Here is a 19926-nt window from a genome sequence, read left to right as displayed (position 1 = left end):
TTTAGTAGCTTAAGGATATAAACTATTAGCAATTAAAATGTATACTAGGTTAATTTCAGCCATTATTAAAATTATTGCTATTGTAATGACACTCTCTTTTGTTGCTATAAGTGTATTTTAACTTCATATGTTTTACCTGACTGAACATGAAATTGTATTACTCCATTTCTTAAAAATTGAGACTGGTGGTATTTAACTTGAGTAAATTCTCTTTCTCTCTCATTAAATGACCAGAACTGAAGAACAACTCTAATATTAACACCAAGGATGTCAGGTATACAAGCAAGATATTTTAAGTAAAAACCCAGGTTTTAAAATTTTATTTTTAAGGCTTAATTGAAATGTAGTTGATTTGCAATGTTATGTTAATTTCTTCTTTACAGTAAAATGATTCAGTTATACATATATATATATATATATACACACACATTATTTTTAATGTTTTTCATTATGGTTTATCACAGAATATTAAATACAGTTCTCTGTGCTGTACAGTAGAACCCTGTTGTTTATCTAGTCTATATATACTACTTTGCATCTGAAAACTCATTACTTTATAAGTAGATGCTTCCTAAGTAACTAGGTCTTCAACTAAATTTAAACATTTTTCAAAACAAGTTGAGTGTAAAATCCTCTCTACCAGCATTAAAGTGATGAAAAGGAAATAAATGAAAAATGTCTTTTTTCCCCAAGAGTTATTTAGTACATCATATTATTGACTTAGACATAAAACTTGGGATAGGATATGTGAAGCCTTTAATGGGATATTTTATGATAGAAAAGTCAGTGATTAAATTATCTTCCTATAGGGGAAAATAAATTATAAACAGCCTTCTTCAATATATATCATTTTCTACGTTTGTTTCATCTTATAGCTTCCAAACTATTTTTCAATATAGTTATTTAGCTTGCTTCTTTTTGGGATAATGATATCTAAACTCCATCACAGTTTAAAAATCTAAAATAAGCTACTAAATTTAAAGAATCAATCTTGGAGAAGATTGCACTCCTGGGATATATTGATTTCTAGCTATGGAATATATTTCAGGACTGTTTTTATAATATATTTCATTATAATACAATCTATGACAAACACTGAAATAAAGTGCATCAGTGTACTGAATACAGAAATACCGAAAAAAGAAAAAAAAATGAGTGAATGGAAACCAAAAGACCTTAACATTGTTTGGCTTACTGAGCAGATAGAGGGTGTTCACTAATAACAGGCCAGGATTCTCGATCAATAGAAAAGAACAAAGGATTAAGGGAGATGAAAATCAAAGATTAATTAAAAATTGATAAAAAATGGTATATCAAAATTTTTATAGTAATTTTAAATATGACCCGAGCCTCACCTCCACAATTGCAAAGACTTGTCCAGGCAGTCGTAGGTAAAGCTCTGAGCCATCCACAGTCCCTGGAGGATGTGAACACCTCCTGGTGAAATGGCTCTTGAAAACACAAGGAGGTGAGAAGCCGACCACAGGGGTGCTCTGTGCTCCAGAAAGCACATCCTAAAGAGGAAGATGAGGAAAAGGTGGGGTTACTGACTCCCAGGTCCCTTCCCAACACCCACCTGTCTGTCAGCCCACACCTCTGTGGGCAGGGTCAGGAATGTGGACTCAGTGAGGATAGTTTAGGCAAAGTAACTTCCCTCCCAAGTACTCTTTTTCTCAGAGATGTTTTTCTGATTGGACCAAAATTCAATCTAGAAACAAATAGATTGTATATTGAGATTTGTTCATTTACAACTTTAAAGAATTTTTTTTTATTCTCAGCAACATAAAACAGTTCTATTTTGATTTTGAATGCACAGAGTTTTAAAAGCCATCATTAATTTTTTAGCAGAAAGAGTTGTATTTTTTTGCTTGCAAGTTTGCTTTTGAATTTTTTTTTCTGAAAGTACTTCTTATGAGAATGTATCAGGGATTACCGTATGGCTCAACTTAAAGCATTTTGTCAGATATCTAATTTTACTAGCTATAGAAAATATTTTCTTCATTGTTGGAGTGTAAAAATGCATGATTGAAATGCAGAGTAATATTAACTTACTAGGGTAATTATGTAAAATAAATACTACCTCAGTGACTATATAGTATATAATTAGCTATACCTGCAAGGTAGTTTATTTAGTTCAAAAATTTTATGATATATGTTTTATGTGTGTTTATTTGCCAAAGAAAAAACAGAGGTCAGTAAGCTGGGATATGATAGAATATTAGTTTGATTTTATTTTTCCTATTTTCTCGCATCCCTATAAGTATGGAAATCCAAATATCCTCATTTAATTATAGAAATGCTCAATTCTCACTTTTCTATATGTAAATTACATTCTATAGAAAATATTCAAAGATAGTTTTTAATTCTATACCATGCACCGTCTTCTTTCAAAATAGATTAATAGCTGTCTTTCTCATTTTCACTGTCTCTTCTTAGGAGGCATAAATTCCTTTTATTTTAGTTTATCTGTGAAATAATTTAAAGAAGTTAATCTACCAAGGTATGTATTAATACATATAATTTATTATTTAACCAAATAGGAATAATTACTTGAAAATACATGAAACTATTTCTATGTATTTTCAAGTAATTAGAAATGCATAGTCAGTTGCATTTTTAATTAGAATGCATATTCTGTTCAAGAAAAAGTATTGAAAGAAAGAAAAGAACAATTTTCCGAAGCTTTATATTCCAAGAAATTATTAAAATAATGACACTTCCATATTTGTATTTAAGACTGAATATTTACTTAAACTCATACTGCTTAAGATTAGTTATATCAGTTCACCTCTCTGTCATCTCTCTGTGTCTCTGTCTCTCTCTTATTCTTTCATTTCTATCCCTGTATCTCACATTTCTCTGGTAAAGAGGATGAAAACTTTGAAATTAAAGTAATATTGTTAATTCACATGTAATTATTATAAGGCAGTTACCTACTAAAATGACTTGAGCCCATTTATAAAAATCATAATAAAGATAACAAAGAAGAAAATGAAATTAAATTTGCTATGTCAGTTGATCTTAATAATGGCATTCCTGGCAACTAAGTCAAAAGATAAATGCTGAGTTTTAGAATTTCATAAATACAATTATATTTATTCTTGTTTTTCTGTATAGCACTTTAATAGGACAGATAAATCACTTGTCCATTCATTTGACAAATATGTACTGAGTTACCTATAAAAGCACAAAGATTCAGGACCTTCGTTAAAGGAACACACAGGTCACTGATAAAGACAGACATTTAAATTGGTAATAAATTTTACTGTGGTTTAGAGCCTCATTACTTGAGGCTGGTCCAGGATCCAAGAGCATCAGCATCACCTTGGAACTTGTTAGAAATGCAGAATCTCAGATTCCATCCCAGATTAATGAATCAGAATCTACATGTTAACAAGATCTCCAGGTGATTTATATGCACATTAAGTCTGAACAGCACTATTTAGAGTATCTATATAAATTTCAAGTGCATTTAACTGCTCCAGAAATCTCACTTCTGAGAATCAATCTTACCAAAATAATAGCAAGAGTCTGCAACTATACATAACAAAAATGTTCATTATAGCATTGTTTGTAAGCTGCTCCATGAAACTTCTATTTCATTCAGGGTGTATTCTGTTCCATCTCTCCTTGGAACTGTATATTTCCAGTTACCTTTTTATTCATGTCGTTATTCTGTAGGGACTATTGTTTCTGGGCAATTTTGTTTAGAAATTTTTCTGACAACTTGGGGGGATAACTTCATATGCATAACGTCCGTTGTTTTCTTTAAGAGTGTTTTGCAAAACATATTTTTTTTTTTGTCAAAGCTATATAAGGCTAGCTATTTTCTTCGTAAAATATCTTGCAGATGCCAAACGGTATTAAGCCAACATGTCTGTTTTTTTACTATCTTTATATATTTGACTTTGCTCCCTATCAGAAGCCTGTTTTTTCTGGATTTTTCCCCTTCTATTTGTATCTAAAACCCTGTCTTTTTTCTATAACACTATGTTAGTGGAAAGATTCGTGTCTTCAGGGGATATACCTTTTAACACAGAAAGCTAGGAAACAATGATCATTAGCAGTGTAAACACTGAAAAGTGAAGTAAAATTTAAAAAGACAGAGACACTTAAAATACAGTAAAACTTGGAGAATTTTTTAAGGAATGAAAAACATAAGGAATAATATGATCTGTTGTTACAAAAAATAGGATAACAATTTTGAACTAAAATGATACATCAAAAATAAAACCTACAGTTACATTTAAACTGTATTTGCACTGGTTATTCCTGTTATTCTACTCTTATAGAAGTTTTTGATAAATGAGACTCATACAAAAGCAAAATAGACATTCACAGTAAGATTTTCAAGGATAAGAAAGTTGAATGACTGGGAAGATATTTGCCATAAATGCATTTTTTTTCACCTGGGTGGAATGGTATATATATTGGAGTCAGTATACTAGTCCATGGGTAGTAGCAATGTTAAATAAAATAAAACAAAATACAGCCAACATCCGAGAGTTACCTTCATTGCAGTTAAAAAAGAAATAACCTCAAAACTCAGTGCCCTGAAACTACACAACACAACACTGGTTGTGTCTCCCCAGTATTATGTCTCACCAGTATGTATGGATCCCATGGTCTGAGTGTCTGCTCATTCTGGGAATCAAGTTGAGAAAGGCTCTCATTGGAACATGCTATCCTACTGGCAGACGGCAAAGGCATAGAAAGAAAAAATGAATATAATAACTTTCTGATGTGTTTCAAAACTTGTACTGAATCGTGGCACATCTGGCTCTTGTGAATTCTGCTGACCTCATCATTTTCTATTTTCGATACCAAATTAAAGGGCGTCACTCACTGTTCTTTACAATGGACCATTAATACATGCGTGGGCTTCCCTGGAGGCTCAGTGGTGAAGAATACCCTTGCCAATGCAGTAGAGGCGGGTTCGATTTCTGGGTCAGGAAGATCCCCTGAAGAAGGAAATGGCAATCCACTCTAGTATTCTTGCCTGGAGAATCCCATGGACAGAGGAACCTGATGGGCTACAGCCCATGGGGTCACAAAGAGTCGGACATAACTTAGCGACTGAACGATAATACATGTGTGCATGTTTGCATCCATGACACAATTAAAATTGCAAGTAATAAACTACTGCATTTTATTGATTTATCTGTAGAATTCTTTTACTTATTCTCTTTTCCATTGCTTTTTGTTGTGAAAGTTTGAAAGCATTACTTCCACCCCTAAAAACAATATATGTGAGAATGCAAGTTGAAAAGATCCAAGTGAAAAGGTAATAGAATGAAAGTTCTTTCATTTCTGTTTCTCGTGGACACAAAATCAACTCTTGAAAACCAGGACAGAAAAATACATAATTGTGAGGTCCACAATATATGGAATATACCTAATCTTACCCTATGAACTAACCCTAGGGTAACATTAAAGTCATGAATTTTTTTTGTGGTTTTACAGTCCTCTGTTTTGCATGCTCTATGAAAGCAATCTTCAGTATGTGCTTTTAATGTCCATAAACCTCCACAGCATTTTAGTTGTAAAAGGCACAGCTGCATGATTTCTATGTGAAATAATCACATCTTTTTATATCTACAATCATTAATCCTTTTCACTTTCTAATGGACTCAGAGTGTTGAATCACTTGAAAATCACATTTAGCTTTTACAAAATGGGTGGATGTCCTTTGGCACTCATGTCATGCTTATGAGCTACAGCTGGCTTTAAAAATGTTAATGAGAATGAAACTACATTTGAACACAAAATTTTGGTTGATTGAATAATATATCACTTTTCAAATCTGAATATTTTTACATAGAATTGTGATGAACTTATGTATCAGTTCTTTCAGTTCAGTCGCTCAGTCGTGTCCCACTCTGCAACCTCATGGACGGCAGCACATTAGGCCTCCCTGTCCATCACCACTCCCAGAGTTTACTCAGACTCATGTCCATTGAATCAGTGATGCCATCCAACCATCTCATCCTCTGTTGTCCCCCTCTCCTCCTGCCTTCAATCTTTCCCAGCATCAGGGTCTTTTCAAGTGAGTCAGTTCTTCGTATCAGTTGGCCAAAGTATCGGAGTTTCAGCTTCAATATCAGTCCTTCAAATGAACATTCAGGATTGATTTCCTTTAGGATGGACTGGTTGGATCTCCTTGCAGTCCATGGTAATCTCAAGAGTCTTCTCCAACACCACAGTTTAAAAGCATCAATTTTTCAGTGCTCAGCTTTCTTTATAATCCAATTTTCATATCCACACATAACTACTGGAAAATCCATAGCCTTGACTAGACAGACCTTTGTTGGCAAAAGAATGTCTCTGCTTTTGAATATGCTGTCTAGCTTGGTTATAACTTTCCTTCCAAGGAGTAAACGTCTTTTAATTTCATGGCTGCAGTCACCTTCTGCAGTGATTTTGGAGCCCCCCAAAATAAAGTCTGTCACTGTTTCCATTGTTTCCCCATCTATTTGCCATGAAGTGATGGGACTGGATGTCATGATCTTAGTTTTCTGAATGATGAGCTTTAAGCCTGCTTTTTCACTCTTCTCTTTCACTTTCATCAGGAAGCTCTTTAGTTCTTCTTCACTTTCTGCCATAAGGGTGGTGTCTTCTGCATATCTGAGGTTATTGATATTTCTCCCAGCAATCTTGATTCCAGCTTGTGCTTCATCCAGCCCAGAGTTTCTCATGATGTACTCTGCATATGAGTTAAATAAGCAGGGTGACAATATACAGCCTTGACGTACTCCTTTTCCTATTTGGAACCAGTCTGCTGTTCCATGTCCAGTTCCAACTGTTGCTTCCTGACCTGCATATAGGTTTCTCAAGAGGCAGGTCAGGTGGTCTGGTATTCCCATCTCTTGAAGAATTTCCCACAATTTATTGGGTCCACACAGTCAAAGGCTTTGGCTTAGTCAATAAAGCAGAAATCGATGGTTTTTTGTAACTCTCTTGCTTTTTCGATGATCCAGCGGATGTTGGCAATTTGATCTCTGGTTCCTCTGTCTTTGCTAAAGGCAGCTTGAACAGCTGGAAGTTCACGGTTCTCATACTGCTGAAGCCTGACTTGGAGAATTTTGAGCATTCCTTTGCTAGCATGTGAGATGAGCGCAATTGTACAGTACTTTGGACATTCTTTGGCATTGCCTTTCTTAGGTATTGGAATGAAAACTGTCCTTTTCCAGTCCTGTGGCCACTGCTGAGTTTTCCAAATTTGCTGGCATATTGAGTGCAGCACTTTCAAAAACATTATCTTTTAGGATTTGAAATAGCTCAACTGGAATTCCATCACCTCCACTAGCTTTGTTTGTAGTGAGGCTTCCTAAGGCCCACTTGACTTCACATTCCAGGATGTCTGGCTTTAGGTGAGTGATCACACCATCATGATTATCTGGGTCATGAAGATCTTTTTTGTACAGTTCTTCTGTGTATTCTTGCCACCTCTTCTTAATATCTTCTGCTTCTGTTGGGTCCATAACCATTTCTGTCCTTTATTGAGCCCATCTTTGCTTGATTGTATTATATTTTCCTCAGTTTTTCTTAGAATATTTGTTATTTTTCTTTAATTTATCCTATTACATAAGAATTATATAATAGAATATCTATCCATAGGAAATTCAAAATAATGTTCTATCAATTTTTAATTTTAGTATATTGTAATCAGTAAGTGTGTTAAAGAAACAATTATCTGGACATTTGATAAAGAACAATAAGGCAGACTTTATGCATGGGGCCTCCTACAAGAGAGTTGTATAGCAGGGGAGATTGTGCTTAATTATGAACGGAACCAGGAAAATGGTGCATTTAGTCTATGAGCAGAGTAGAAGTGTTGGTAGATAGAATATTACAGAGAAGGCAGAATAATTCTTTTTAAAGCGACCTAACAGGAATCTTGCTGAAGGCAGACCAGGGTTACCAAATGTCACCAGGGAGATGGTGAAGGATGAGGAATTTGGTTAGCTATTATAGACGATCAGATGTTCAGGGTAGGGGATTCTTGCTAAAGTGACTTGACAGAATTCTTCCTAAAATTGAACTGACAAATGCCCATAGAAAGAGTCTAGTCAAAACAAGCTCATAAGAGCTTGTCTAGAGTCATCAAGGAGAAAAACTTTCTCAACTGATTTCTTTTTTCAGACTTTTGGAATTTGCTAAGGATTTTTTCATGCAATATATGGCCAATATGTTCTATGTTCTCTTGAGAAGAAATTTTCATTTCCCCTTTATTATTATAAGGTTTCATATTTCGCTAGATGATATATCTTATTATGTAGGTTGTGTAGATCTCTATCATTGCATTTATACCCCCACTGAATATATCTAGGTCTAGGAAACATGTTCTGGAGTCTCATAACATTGTCAGCATATGTATATTTTAACCTGTATCTTCTATGTTCTGCTTTATGAAAAGTGTTGCAGTTAAAGAGATTTGCAAGTTTTAGTCTTCAGCACTATTCAGTCTATTTTGTTTTCTGATGTAATAATTTTGGCCTGAAGAGATGTTTAATTTTTCTTTCTTTTTTATTTACTTTTATCAAGATATCTTTATTGTTTGGTTTTTAACTGTATTTAAGAGGAGACACCGTTTGCTGTCTTAGTCTGTTCAGGCTGCTATAGCAAAATACCAATAACTGGGTGACTTGTAAACAGCAGAAACGTCTTGTTCAAAGTTCTGGAAGCTAGAAGTCAGAGAGCAGAATGCCAAGATGGTTGAGTGAGGGCTCTCTTCCAGTCACGGATTTTCCCTTGTATCTTCGCATTGCAGGAGCCACAAAGCATCTCTTGGGGGACTCCTTTACAAAGGCGTGACTTCCATTCCTGAGGGCTCTGCTCTCATAACCCAGGCATGTCCCACAGACCCCACCTCCTAATACCATGATCCTAGAAGGACAGAATTTTAGCATATGAATTTTGTGAGACACAAACCTTCAGATCATAGCACTTGCATGTCTCATTCAGCTGCGTTATGACTTCTTAGATCATAAGAAGATAAGGGCACTGATCTTTCTGTCTCCATGTGCAAGATGTTTGCTTAGGTACATGTGTGAGTTGGTCTCAGATTCAGTGAAACCAGATTTCCAAAACAGTTCATCCTTCCCTTTGGGTGTAAATGATTGCTGTTTTGTTTTTTTTTTTCCTTATAGTATTTGACATAAATATTTCTTTTTTGCTTTCAGATGTTCCCATCTGAAGGCTGGTTACCATGCAAATGACTTAATGCTGTTGATAATTTGATCCACTCATTCAAGTTTTTAAAGGTTTTTTTTTTTTCCTTTCAGTAATTCTAGTCTGATTGATTTCCAGGATGTGTGTGTGTGTGTGTGTGTGTGTGTGTATGCACACACGCACGTGCGCACTCAGTTATATCTCACTTTTTGTGACCCTCCAGAATGTAGCCCACCAGACGCCTCTGTCCATGGAATTTTCCAGGCAAGAATATAGGTGTGAGTTGTCATTTTCTTCTCCAGGGGATCTTCCAGACCCAGAGATCAACCCACGTCTCTTACATCTCCTGCTTTGGCATGCTGAGGTCCAAATACAAACTGAGAGTGCAACTTTCTTGAAATAACATTGTTGACACCTTATTTCTGATACCAACTTACCTGATCTCTTACAGGGAAGTACAAAATGTCACTTAAAATTAGGTGGTCACTAGACTGTGTTATTTTAAAATTGGCATTATTTTTAATTTGGAGAAGATAAGCAAGCTCTTCTTTTGCTAGAAATCTTATTTGGTCTTTTAGGAAACTGGCTTGCCAATTTGTCAATGGGCATAATGCCACCTGAACAGATGGGTTTCTGAAAGAATGAGAACAAGCTTCAAGTCTGACAATTATATGCTAGATGATCCAAGAATCTGGAAGTCTGAGGATGGCAAGTTCTTAATGTTAGACTTAAATGGCATTGACACTTTTTTAATCAACATTCAAACGTTGAAAACTACAGCTTAACTGTAATTTGCTTAACTTTAAATTTCACCTTAGAGGGTCAAGTACCTAAAGCTCCCATGTAGGTTAGTGATTTCTACAGAGCTATTAACACACAATGCTGTAATATTTAATGCCATGTATTTGTTGTTGTTTAGTTGCTCAGTCGTGTCCAACTTTTTGTGACCCAATGGACTGCGGCATGCGAGAAACCACTGAGCTTCAGTTCAATTCAGTCACTCAGTCATCTCTGACTCTTTGTGACCCCATGAACTGCAGCACGCCAGGCCTCCTTGTCCATCACCAACTCCCAGAATTTAATCGAACTCATGTCCTTGGAGTCCATGATGCCATTCAACCATCTCATCCTCTGCCATCCCCTTCTCCTCCCGCCTTCAATCTTTCCCAGTATCAGGGTCTTTTTAAATGAGTCAGTTCTTCACATCAGGTGGCAAAGGTATTGGAATTTCAGCTTCAGCATCAATCTGTCCAATGAATATTCAGGACTGATTTCTTTAAGATGGACTGGTTGGATCTCCTTGCAGTCCAAGGGACTCTCAGGAGTTTTCTCCAACACCACAGTTCAAAAGCATCAATTCTTCTGTGCTCAGCTTTCTTTATAGTCCAACTCTCACATCCACACATGACAACTGAAAAAACCACAGCTTTGACTAGATGGACTTTTGTTGGCAAAGTAATGTCTCTGCTTTTTAACATGTTGTCTAGGTTGGTCATAACTTTTCTTCCAAGGAGCAAGTGTCTTTTAATTTCATGGCTTCAGTCACCATCAGCAGTGATTTTGGAGCCCCCCAAAATAAAGTCTCTCACTGTTTCCATGGTTTCCCCATTTATTTGCCATGAAGTGATGGGACCAGATGCCATGATCTTAGTTTTCTGAATGTTGAGCTTTAAGCCAACTTTTTCACTCTCCTCTTTCACTTTCATCAAGAGGCTCTTTAATTCTTTGCTTCCTGCCATAAGGGTGGTTTCATCTGAATCCCTGAGGTTATTGATATTTCTCCCAGAACTCTTGATTCCAGCTTGTGTTTCATCCAGCCAAGCATTTCTCATGATAACCTCTGAGCCTAATACACATATTTATATAATTATATAAGCATTTATATGTTTTCTTTGCATTTTAAAGATACATTTGAAAACAGCTAATGTTTTGAAGTGGGCTTCCCTGGTGGCTCAGTGGTAAAGAATCTGCTTGCCAATCAGGAAATGCAGGTTTGAGCCTTCCATCTGGAAGATCCCCTGGAGAAGGAATTGGCCACCCTTTCCAGAATTCTTGCCTGAGAAATCCAAGAGTCGGACATGACTTAGCAACTAAACAACATTTTTTAATATGCTTGGTCAAGTTTCCATTTGCCATAATGATCTGTAGTAACTATTGTTTGTTTTACATATTTTCTTATCTTAATTTGCTTTGGAGCCACATTAGTGTTAGATAAGCTAAACTATATGAAAAAGTCAATAAAATCTAGAGGAAAAGTTCCACAAAAGCTTGCTATTCAATGCTTACTAAATATGTATTTACAACCATCAGCATCCCGGGTACTTTTTAGGTATGTGTGAAGTATTTGCGAACAAAAATGTAAACAAAACTCCCTGCCCATTTGTTATTTGTTACTCTTTTGTTTCATAATGGTTATAATCTAAGGTTCTTCACTTGCAGGTAATGTAAACATTGATTTTAAGTGGTAAATGGAATAATATAAAGTATTATTCATGCAGGAGAGGAGTCACTCACAATTTTTGTGGACAAGCGGAAGCTGAGCAAACGATCTGAAGGAAGTGACCCCAGCACCAATAGCTCCTCGGTTACTCTGGAGACCCTACATCAACTGGCTGCTTCCTATTTCATTGACAGGGACAGCACCCTTCGGAGACTTCACCACATTCAAATCGCATCCACTGCCATAAAGGTATGAATATGTTTATCCTGTGAGGCTTCCCTGGTGGTTTAGTGGTAAAGAATCTGCCTGCATGCAGTGCAGGAGACTGGGTTTCGATCCCTGGGTCAGGAATATTCCCTGGAGAAGGGAATGGCAGCCCCCTCCAGTATTCTTGACGAGAATTCCATGGACAGAGGAGCCTGGCGTTCTACAGTCCATGGGGTTGTAAAAATCGGATATGACTTAGCGACTAAATCATCATATCATTGAGTTTTCTAAGATCCGTTTCTATGTATGTTCATGGCTCACTGATTTAAACTATGGTGTCTTGAAGAATAATATATTATTTCCTTTTGTTTTGAGTTTCGCAGTACATTTAAGATAAAATTATATATATTTTTTCATGTGATTTTGTTAACTGGATAATTGGATTAAGGTTTTTCATGTCAGAGCATTATTTGAAATGCACATGAATTGAGTTTATCCTTGACTACTTAGACTCACTCACAAAGCATACATGGATAAAGCTTTGTTTAAATAATACTGGTTTCTTTTGTAAAACCTCATAATTTGATTGTGTGCATTTAAAAATATTATCCTGAGTAGTGGATGACTGGGTTCAAAGTGAGTCAGTGTTCACAAATATCATTAAGAAGTCTGATTCAAGGAGTATTTTCCCCCCTTGTTTTTTAAGACACCAGTTAAGAAGTACAAGTAGTTGTTTGTAAGTTTCTAGAAGTCAAGATATACCATGATCTGGAACTAGTGGACAAACTCCATGTGTTTGCTAAAATCTTTAGCCTTTGACTCAACTAAAGTTGACTTTATGAAAGCTTAGAGAATAGGAGAACAGGATACCTTTAATTTTCAGAAGAAAGAGAAAGAGAGAAAGACAGAGAGAGAGAGAGAGGCAGTAGTTTCCAGAACAATAGATGTTTTGACATATTTCTCTGGCTGTTTGGATAAGCATGTTATTGTGTTTGGGTTTGGCCAGGGGCCATTGTAAAATTAACAGACCAAAGAGTTGGCACAATGTGATGGTGTGATTCTGGACAAAGTTAGTAAGAACAAAATAAAACATAAAGAGCATTTCTTAGTGTTTTAAATATAACATGTTATAATTAATGTAAAAAGCAATCATTAAATATATCATTTTATTGCTTTGTGAGATTAAAATTAATATTTATATTTTTTCAGTTACTTGAAAAATTAGTGCGTTGATATGTTGAGAATGCTAGACAAATTAGCCCAAGGTACATCTTTTGTCCAAGATTGTCGTAGAGAGAATAAAAGGTTATATGAAAATATCTTTAGCTTAAGAGTTGCACAAATAATAACTGCCTATTTCCAATATTGCTTGTAGATGAGGTTAAGAAAAAGACTTCTGTAGAAATAAGTTGTACCATTATAGTCTACCTCTGATAATAGGATTTAGGTTATATTGACTAATCAAGTGTATAAATAATATTTATGCCATATAGATATAAATGTGGCCAGCATGAATGCAGATGTTGTAATTAATTTTAAAATATTGTAAGGTAGAGTAGTGTTGTAGTTATTTAGCTTGAGGTTACTGAGAAGAAATAGGCTTTTGCAGAAATCAATTTCAGTGATATAAACAGTGACTTAAAGTATATTTTCTAATAGAAGACATCATTGTTGTAAGTGTGTTTATTATATGGCTATTGATTTTTTCACTCAGCACACCAAGTAGAATTATACAATAGAGTTATTGTATCCATAGTAAGTATTCATTCACAGTTTGTATCAAAACTTAATGGATATTTGTACATACTCTTTTCTCCCAGAATAGAAATCTGTATCACAAAAGGCACATGTTTTAATGGCTAGGCTATTGTAGGCAGGCAGTGTTCTTAGACACTGATGCTACAGCTGATATTGATAAGGCTTCATGGATGGTAGAAATGAGCCAGCCTCAAAGTAGAAGTGACTTATAAAATGAGTAAACTCAGAGTAGCTCCAAGGAACACAGAGGAGTAACCTGGAGTGTGGGAGAGTGAACAGTTTTGCCTTGAAAGGACTCCAGAAAGTACTCTTTATCCAGTAGTCTTGGTAAGGGAGTTCTAATGCACATAATGGAAATAGTTTTTTAAATAATTATATTTATTTATTTTTGGCTGTTCTGGGTCTTGGTTGCTTCTGGGCTTTTCTCTAGTTGCAGTGAGCAGGGGCTACTCCCTAGTTGTGGTTCGAGGGCTTCTGATTGCAGTGGCTTCTCCTTGCAGAGCATGGGCTCTAGGGAATGCAAGCTTCGGTAGTTTCAGCTCCCAGGCCTTAGAGCACAGGCTTAATAGTTGTGGTACATGGGCTTAGTTACTCTATAGCATATGGAATCTTACAGACAGAGATCAAACCCATGTCTCCTGCATTGGCAGGCAGCTTCTTTATCACTGAGTAACTAAGGAAGTCTCGATAATGGAAATATTTTTTTTTTAATTTATTTATTTTAGTTGGAGGCTAATTACTTTATAATATTGTAGTGGTTTTTTGCCATACATTGATATGAATCAGAATGGAAATATTTTAAAGTGTGTGTATTAGGGCTGGAAACAGGAAAAAAAAAGTGGAACTTTAGATCAGGGAGAGGAAACAGAGAACAATATATGAAGGCTACAGAGATGGATGGATTGTAAAGAAAAGTTCACATATCTTATGTGTAACTAAGAAAAAAAAAGGAATGAGGTATGTGTGCTGAGAGCAACATGGTTCAGAAAATAATCTGAAAGTACCCAGGGCCTGCAAGGGTGAGGTGGTAGGGCCTGGGAAAGAGGGGCGGGCTATCAGACATTTCAGAATTAAATTTAAACATGGATGGAGTTCCCACCTGAGGCAGTAAAGTAACTGGTGATTATCTGACCCAGGGTCAGCTGCAGTCTGGGACGCTGAGAAAGCTCTGGGAAAGGTTCTTGAGCAGGTCTACAGGGTCCTTGAATTTCATGCACACTTTTATTATGCCATGTATGGGAAAGTGTCTTTTATTTTCCTTAGTTATCAAAAGTATAGATAAAAGATAAAAGATGTCGCTCCTCAAGTATATGATTATAATTGCTTAGATGTAATTGAACAGGGTGAAAGCGACGGAATGGTGAGGGTGGTGGGTGTGTAAGCAAAATCCAAGGGTGTTCAACTTCTGAAATCCTTTTACAACTGAATAAACAACTGAATGCAAAGTGCTTTTGTAGTATATTTGAAATCAAAAGCTTAACACTTCTACCAACTATCTAAAGGTTCAATGTGTTGCTGTAATATTTTAAAGATTCACACTAGGGTTACCAAGATCTACAATTTCTTTGATAAGATAAAAAACCTTGGGGTTTTAAGTGCCATGTAATGGGCATGTAATTTCTTGAACAAATGTTGTATGAAGATATCTCATGATTCATAGAATCTAGGAGACAGAATATTGTTAAAAAATAAAGTCAAATGAGATCAGTATCCGATAACAGGAAAAATATTGTTAAATCTGCATTATCATGCCTGCTTTTATCATGCTAATTCTTTAAAAAACACAGGAGTTGGACAAATAGCATTACTGTGAGCCATTTTCTAGAAAAGGAAACTGAACAAATGGTTGCTTTTATCTCTCATAATCATGAATGTAAATGTAGACTGAAGTTCATTAACACATGTATAAACAAAAAGGGAATGGCTCAAATGCCCATATAGCTTCAGCTCAGTTCAGTTCAGTCGCTCAGTCGTGTCTGACTCTTTGCGACCCCATGAATCGCAGCATGCCAAGCCACCTTGTCTATCACCAACTCTCGGAGTTTACTCAAACTCATGTCCATTGAGTAGGTGATGCCATCCAGCCGTCTCATCCTCTGTCTTCCCCTTCTCTTCCTGCCTCCAATCCCTCCCAGCATCAGGGCCTTTTCCAGTGAGTCAACTCTTCACATGAGGTGGCCAAAGTATTGGAGTTTCAGCTCCAGCATCAGTCCTTCCAATGAACACCCAGGACTGATCTCATTTAGGATGGACTGGTTGGATCTCCTTGCAGTCCAAGGGACTCTCAAGAGTCTTCTCCAACACCACAGTTCAAAAGCATCAATTTTTCGGTGCTCAGCTTTCTTCACAGTCCAACTCTCACATCCATACATGACCACTGGAAAAACCATAGCCTTGACTAAACAGACCTTTATTGGCAAAGTAATGTCTCTGCTTTTTATTATGCTGTCTAGGTTGGTCATAACTTTTCTTCCAAGGAGTAAGCGTCTTTTAATTTCATGGCTGCAGTCACCATCTGCAGTGATTTTGGAGCACCCCCCAAATAAAGTCAGCCACTGTTTCCACTGTTTCCCCATCTATTTGCCATGAAGTGTTGGGACCAGATGCCATGATCTTAGTTTTCTGAATGTTGAGCTTTAACCCAACTTTTTCCCTTTCCTCTTTCACTTTCATCAAGAGGCTTTTTAGTTCCTCTTCACTTTCTGCCATAAGGGTGGTGTCATCTGCATATCTGAGGTTATTGATATTTCTCCTGGCCATATAGCTTAATTAGCTGCTATACTATTCCAATAATGTCATTTATGTCAAATATTATTTCTCAGTATAATTATTAGTGCAAAAATATCAAATATAATGTCTAAGATTGTCCATTATTTTCAGAACATTCAATTCAACTGACTCAAGTTATCAAAAAAAATCACACTAACATATTCTTTAGGTTTATTTTGAAATATTAATGAACTTTAATATATGATTGACAAAGATGAGAAAAATCAAAATATATATATTGCAGAAAATTTAATCTATTACCTGATATGCTATATGCATTTTCCAAAATTTCCTTAATACTCTGTTTTAAAAATGAGATTGTAGTAATTAAAAGTAGATTTTGAATCTGTTAAAAATCTAAAGTTATCATTATTTTTCTAAAAGAAAAAAATACAATATGTTCCTAACATTTTTCTAACATAGAACATTTATTGGAAATATATTTAAAATTATGGTGTTTAGAATTTTTTCCAACAGATTTTAGTAAAAAGCACAACAGTATGATAAAATCAACTTACAGGTCAATATTCCAGCTAAAAAGTCCATCTTCACATGATGTTTTGGTGCTGTATAGTTTACTAAAGTATATTGAAGGAGATATTGAGAAGAAGCTCCATGACTTTATAGCTTCATTTATGTTTCTGAAATTATAAGGATACATTAATATAAACTTCAAGAGCTATTCACAAATTTAGGATATACATTAGAACATTAGAATATACAATGGAGCAAAGACAGTCTCTTTGACAAGTAGTGATGGAAAAGTTGGGCCACAACACATGTATCAGTAAACCAAAATAAACTCCGGGAGTTGGTGATGGACAGGGAGGCCTGGCATGCTGCAATCCGTGGGGTCACAAAGAGTTGGACACAGCTGAGCAACTGAACTGAACAGATGGACAATAAACTCAAAATGGCTTAAAGACTTAAATATAAGACAGGACATCATAAAACTCCTGGAAGAGAACATAGGCAACACGTTCTCTGACGTAAATTGTATCGATGTTTTCTTAGGTCAATCTCCTAAGGCAATAGGAAAACAACAACAACAACAAAAATGGGACCTAATCAATTTCATAAGCTTTTGCACAGCAAAGAAAACCATAAACAAAAGGAAAAGTCAACCAATGCACTGGGAGAAAATATCTGCAAATTATGTGGCCGATGAGGGCTTAATTTCCAAAATGCACAAGTGGGTCATACAACTCAACAACACAAAACAACAACCCAATCAAAATATGGGCAGCAGACCTAAACATACTTATTTTCTCCAAAGAAGACATACAGATGATCAACAAGCATATAATAAGATACTCAACATTGCTAATTATCAGAGAAATGTAAATCAAACCTACCATGAAATATTACCTCACATGAATCAGAATGGCCATCACTAAAATAACTATAAATAGTAAAGGCTGGAGTTCAGTTCAGTTACTCAGTTGTGCCCAACTCTGTGCAACTCTAATATAAGTGTTCTTTCTAATTCAAATGCTAATCATGCTAAGTTGCTGTTCCTTGTTCGGTTGCTCAGTCATGTCCAACTCTTTGCAACCCCATGGACTACAGCATGTGAGGCTTCCCTGTCCATCACCAACTCCCAAAACTTGCTCAAACTCATGTCCATAGCGTTGGTGATGCCATCCAATTGTCTCATCTTCTTCTTCCACTTCCATCTTCTGTCTACTTCTTCTCCTGCCTTCAATCTTTCCCAGCATCATGGTCTTTTCTAATGAGCCAGCTCTTTCTATCAGGTAGCCAAAGTATTGGACTTTCAGCTTCAGTATCAGTCCTTCCAATGAATATTCAGGGTTATCTCCTTTTGGGTTGGCTAATTGGATCTCCTTGCAGTCCAAGGGACTCTCAAGAGTCTTCCCCAACACCACGGTTCAAAAGCATCAATTCTTCAGTGCTCAGCCCTCTTTATTGTCCAACTCTCACATCCATACATGACTACTGGAAAAACCATAGCTTTGATTAGATGGACCTTTGTCAGCAAAATAATGTCTCTTCCTTTTAATATGCTGTCTAGGTTGGAGAGGGTGTGGAGAAAAGGGAACCCTCTTACACTGTTAGTGAAAATATAAATTATTATAGCCCCTGTGGTAACAATATAGAAGTACCTTGAAAAACAAAAATAGAATTACCATATGATCCAGCAATCCTATCAGGGCATTTATCTGGAGAAACTCTAATTTCAAAACATACATGTACCCCAGTAGTTCATTTCAGGCTATTTACAATAGCCAAGACATGCTCAGTTCAGTTCAGTTCAGTGTTCAGTCGTGTCCCACTCTTTGCGACCCCACGGACTGCAGCATGCCAGGCTTCCCTATCTTTCACTGTCTCCCGGAGTTTGCTCAAGCTCATGTCCATTGAATTGGTGATGCCATCCAAACATCTCATCCTGTGTCGTCCCCTTCTCCTCCTGCCTTCAATCTTTCCCAGCATCTGGGTCTTTTTTAAGGAGTCAGTTCTTCACATCAGGTGGCCAAAGTATTGGAGCTTCAGCTTCAGTGTTAGTCCTTTCAATGAATATTCAGGGCTAGTTTCTTTTAGGATTGACTGGTTTGATCTCCCTGCTGTTCAAGGTACTCTCAAGACTCTTCTACAGTGCCACAGTTCAAAGGCATTAATTCTTCGGGATGCAGCCTTTTTCATTGTCCAGGTTTCACATCTGTACTTGACTACTGGAAAAACCTTAGCTTTGACTATACGGACCTTTGTTGGATAAGTCATATCTTTGCATTGTAATATGGTATCTAGGTTGATCATAGCTTTCTTCCAAGGAGCAAGTGTCTTTTGATTTCATGGCTGCAGTCACCATCTGCAGTAATTTTGGAGACCAAGAAAATAAAGTCTCTCACTGTTTCCATCATTTCCCCATCTATTTGCCATGAAGTGATGGGACTGGATACTGTGATCTTAGTTTTTTGAATTTTGAATTTTAAGCCAACTTTTACACTCTCCTTTTTTACTTTTATCAAGAGGCTCTTTAGTTTCTCTTCATACTCCTATGTGTACTATTGTGTCATGATTAAATTCATGGAATCAAAAATTTCCAGAATAATAAAGTATCATATTTTTTCATATTCAGAACTTTCATATGCTTGATAATAGTTTTGTAGTTTGCATTATGGATATTTATTTCCCCTGTGCCATGTCTTCATGGCTTTTGAGAAGTAATCCTAATTTTTGGAGGGCAAAAGCAGAAACTATTTTTACTTTTTTTTTTGTTTTTAATCAAAGTAATGTCTTATAAGTTTTGTTTTTGTTCAGTTGCTAAGTCATGTCCAACTCTTTGTGACCCCATGGACTGTAGCACACCACACTCCCTAGTCCTTCATTATCTCCTGGAGTTTGCTTAAACTCTTGTTCATTGAGTTGATAATGCTGTCTAACTACCTCATCCTCTGCCACCCCATTCTCCTTTTGCTTTCAGTCTTTTTCAGCATTGGGATCTTTTTCAATGAGTCGGCTGTTTGCATCAGGTGGCCAAAATATTGGAGCTTCAGATTCAGGATCAGTCCTCCTTATAGACAGTGGCATGTTGTCTGACTCTTTTTGACCCCATGAACTGC

At 36.2% G+C, this 19926-nt stretch overlaps 1 protein-coding gene across 3 annotated transcripts in view; it reads left to right on the top strand.

The window, feature by feature from the left end:
* Positions 1-19926, top strand: part of BRINP3 (BMP/retinoic acid inducible neural specific 3) — a 458104-nt gene that overhangs the window by 236348 nt on the left and 201830 nt on the right. For all 3 annotated transcript variants that reach the window (XM_043486014.1, XM_043486016.1, XM_043486015.1), the window contains exon 4: positions 11670-11860. In XM_043486014.1, coding sequence (XP_043341949.1) covers positions 11670-11860 — 191 coding nt within the window. The remainder of the gene's footprint in view (positions 1-11669; positions 11861-19926) is intronic.

The sequence above is a fragment of the Cervus canadensis genome, chromosome 13, assembly GCF_019320065.1.
Source record: "Cervus canadensis isolate Bull #8, Minnesota chromosome 13, ASM1932006v1, whole genome shotgun sequence".
In the NCBI taxonomy this organism is placed as follows: Eukaryota; Metazoa; Chordata; class Mammalia; order Artiodactyla; family Cervidae; genus Cervus; species Cervus canadensis.
Note: the sequence above shows the minus strand (reverse complement) of the source record. Positions and strands in the feature narration are given on the sequence as shown.